At 39.1% G+C, this 4,139-nt stretch overlaps 1 protein-coding gene across 1 annotated transcript in view; it reads left to right on the forward strand.

The window, feature by feature from the left end:
- The window catches only part of si:dkey-21a6.5 (multiple epidermal growth factor-like domains protein 11), a 36,338-nt gene extending 33,376 nt beyond the window's left edge, over positions 1-2,962 (forward strand). The window contains exon 9 of the mRNA XM_020516978.2: positions 790-2,962. Within this exon, the coding sequence (XP_020372567.2) occupies positions 790-950 (161 nt within the window). The 3' untranslated portion in view covers positions 951-2,962. The remainder of the gene's footprint in view (positions 1-789) is intronic.
- The last annotated feature ends 1,177 nt before the right edge of the window (positions 2,963-4,139 follow it).

The following is a 4,139-nucleotide window of genomic DNA, read 5'->3' on the forward strand; positions in this document are numbered from 1 at the left end:
ACCTTGTTGTCTCGGATTCTCCAGCATCTGCAGTTCCTACTATCTCTCACTAAATTTATGTATGTCCCTTTTGTAACATCCTGTTTTACGCAACTTATAGCCAAGTTTGCTGTTGACAGCATAAATTTCTTCTTCTGGCAAGTCATTGATTTATTTCTGGTAAAAATTTGAGGCCTTGGGGCAGATGCCTGGGTAGCAACACCTGCCATCTTTTACTGGACTCCAGTTTGTGGCTGAGTAAATGCACTATGTAGATTTGGAATTATCTAGCTAAACAAGCTAGAAAGTTCAGTTCATCCAGTGCTGGCCTAAGCCATATAAGTAATGAATTTACGGTTGGATTTTGGGCCCTTTTGTTCAAGAGTGCTGAATTTAAGAGAATTATCAATGACCCTTGGGTGAGATATTGAAGGTTTGCCTTGGCTTCATGTCAGCTGGAGTCAGCAACGAGAGGTGTTTGACTCAGTGTCAAGGTTTGTAATCACTGATTTTGTACCTGGTTTGCTCAGTGCCAGATATTTCCTAAATATTTTAAGATTGTCCAAAGACATTACCTTTTTGTGAAAAACCCAACTTAGAAGAATTTAAGTGACCTATACGTGGGTAAATTGTATTTTGTTACAAGAAGCAACTAGATTACAGCATTGAGCCACAGGCACCTTTCTTTTTGTTAAAGCGGTATTGAATTTCTTTCATAGAAATTAATAAAATGAAACTCGTGCCTGTCTTTTACTAGCTGTGATCCTGTATTTTTCTGTCTCTGATCAATTTCATGTACTTTCTTTTTAGTTATTTTGCTGATTATTGTAACACTACTTCGTCGCAAGAAGGTCAGACAAGTGGACTCTGTGCGTGCCCCGTTACTGAGGAAAGAGCCGTTCCCTGGCCAGGAGCCTCACCCACCTTATGGAATTGCCTGGGATAGAGAACCAGTGTACGCAGGATGGTAACAGCGGCCTTGTGATTCTTTTGGTGTGTGGAATAGGCTCATAACTAGTACACGATGTAGAATTGCCTCTCCTCTTTGAAAAGAGGAATTGGTGCCCCTCCAGATATGCTGCATCTCTCCTGGGATTCAGTCTTGTGGAACTGCACTTTCCTCTGATTCATCGCAAATCTTTGCATTCTGGATCACGAGCAACTTGCTTTGTTGTTCGTTGCCCATCAACGCCTGCCTCGTTCTCCTCAAGAGGAATAATTGTTTCTGTCAAGGTCTATTTTACTGGTGAATAAGTACTTCCAATGCGATCTGACAACTGGACTGTTTTGTTGCATCCTTCTCATTGTGACAGTGCCATCCAGAAGATTAGATGAAACACAATGGCATTAAATGGAGTTGAACCCCTGGTGCCAGTTCTGTGGAAAACAAACTTTCTGAAAGTTAATAGCTCATCCCTTGTGTCAGCAGGTTGTTTCCAAGTCTCACATTCGTCTTATTTGCTGAAGAGATTACATCCAGAACTGTATAAAATTCACTTGTTCTTGAACTTTAAACTTTGGAGATAAAAATAGTGAATGAATAGTGAATTGTGTTAACAATTGTAATTTGCACTAATTTTTCACAAATGCATGTGTTTTACCTAATAGAAATTTCTGTTTGAACAGAAACCATTTACTGACAAACTATTACATGCACCTTAACTATTTTTCAAGCAGTACCTGTTCAAAAATATTGTGGTTTTTATTTTGGAAGGTGGAATGAATGCTACTTATTTAGCTTCCAACTTTAGTACAGTGCATTCTGGCAGTTCTTCTGAAATAGTAACTGAATCAAATATAGAGCTGTGCTGCATGTTACTAATGGATTGTGGTACAAAAGTGAAAATGTGGAAGATTGTAACACACTTTGTTTTTGGAGCCATTGCTGTCCAAATTGCCTTTTTTCCCCAGGTAAACTGGATTTTAAATTTTCTCTTGTGAAATGTTTTATGTGAAATATTGTTAATGTGGAATGATTAAATTAATTTGTAGATTAAGATTGTGGCTAATGTATTTCTAAAAGCTGTTGTAATAACTTGTATAGATGAGTGAAATTGACCCATGTCCATTTAACATTTAGAAAGGTCCTGGAAGTTCAAGTGTGGAAGGGCGTAGTCAACAGTAAACATAACGATTCTTTTGTCATTGTTGACGTGAAGTGCCTGGGTTACCTTCATTTCACCTTTTTAGTCAATGTCCACTTATTTTGTGCAAAGTTCGGTTTGCAGACAAATGGATTTTTTTTTTTAATAAATGGCACTGCAGTCAAATATAATGTGGAGTGAGTTGGACATTCAGGCTGGTATTTGATATTGTACCGTTCTTGAATGTGAGAAACTATAGATACACTACCAGAATTGGGTGCCGTATAACTTTGACTTGTCAGTAATTTGGCAGGCACCAAAAGGACTTCACTGGCAAAACTAGGTGAGCCAACTTTCTTATTTTAAAGAGAATCTTTCCTCTTGCCCCACCCCAATCTTATTGCACCTAAACAACTCTTCAAATCTCATGTTATAAAATTTGTTCTTCCTGATTTGTCAACACAAAACACTGAAATCAATGCGTTATTTGTATTGTTGATCTGATAAGACAATGGAAATTTTATGGTTTGGAATCTGTATGTTTTGAGAGGAGAGATTTGAGTTTGATATAATGTAAACTAACAGTATGAGGGTGAAATTAACCAGTAAACATTCTGGTGTTTCTGGGTGTTTGCATGTTTTGGCTAAACTTGCACAATCAAATTCTCAATGCCTCAAGTACATTCACTGTTAAACACTTTTAAATGAAGCGATTGAAATAAGGAAACAATGGTTCTCCTAACTCTGATTTTTAAATAAGTACAGTCTCTAAATGCTGACTCTCCACTAAAGTGTACCTTCAATCCTGTGGTAAAGTGCTCGTTGATTTGAAATGCAATGACTTTTTAAAAATAAATGCTGTGCAAATGAATACCAAAATTAAAAGGACTTAAATAATATTCATAGCTGTTCCGAGGTGTACGAGTGTGGTTTGTGTGTGCGTGATGTACTTTGAGCCATAATCAAGTCCCCTCCATTGAGTTTGATGCACTGATACAATTGGGGTCCTAAAGCCTGCCATAAATCTCAATGTGGACATTAAATGGGGGTTCTAAGCCCACATTTTGGCTCCAATTGAACTCTCCAAGTATCTTGTTAGGAACAGCCTTCTAACAGATCGCCAACACACTTATCTTTATGACCAGACCCTAAGCAAGGTTCCCTAATGCATCACTGTTCCAGCTGGGATTCCCATGCTGTTAAGCACCCGGGTGAGGAGAGATGAACGGATTTTTTCCCCTTCTTTATTCACTTTCTCCCCTTGGCTGATTGCAACAAGATTTAGTTTTTTTTTGTTTTTTTTTTTTTTTTTTTGAAAAAAATCCCTTTCCTTGTGGATAGCTTCCTTGCAGACACAAATGCAACTGTTTTAAAAGGAGCCAATTTAGCTCTGATTTCTTGAATTAATTGATGAGTGAGTTTGTTAATGAATATACACGGCTGTCTGGGTGTCTCCTTGACAGTGGAATGTCCACCTGATTCTGACCAATGGTTATGAAACCTGACTGGGTTGGAAGATTCCAACATGGCTGCCAGCTCTGAAGCCTTGGAGCTACCACCAGGCCATGAGGGTATTGTTGAGGCAGATTTGGATATGGTGAAGATGCTGATAATCAACGGTGTGCCAAACTTAATTATTGGGCCACTTTGGAGAAGGGGTGAATCATTTGGGCTGTAGGTGTGGCCACCTCTTCGGAGGAGTAACATGCCCCCCAGCTGCAGGTAGTCTACATACTGTGGATCCATGTTGTTGTTGGGGAGGGAGTTTCATGCTTTTGACCCAGCAACACAGAAGAAATGACATATTTCAATGATATGATATTAACAATTTCCACTGTGAGTGGCTTTGAGAATTTTCAAGAGTGATGTTCTCACTCATCTGGCCTCGAACTTCTAGATGGTAGTGGTTGCAGGTTTGGAACATGCTGTTGGACTTGGTGAGCTATAGAGTCATAGATTAATGCAGCATAGAAACAGACCCTTTGGCCCAAACTGGTCCATACTGACCATGGTGCCCACTCAGCTAGTTCTAATTGCCTGCACTTTGGCCAATATCCTTCTAAACCCTTCCCATCC

This window comes from Rhincodon typus, chromosome 1, assembly GCF_021869965.1.
Source record: "Rhincodon typus isolate 14 chromosome 1, sRhiTyp1.1, whole genome shotgun sequence".
NCBI classification, from domain to species: Eukaryota; Metazoa; Chordata; class Chondrichthyes; order Orectolobiformes; family Rhincodontidae; genus Rhincodon; species Rhincodon typus.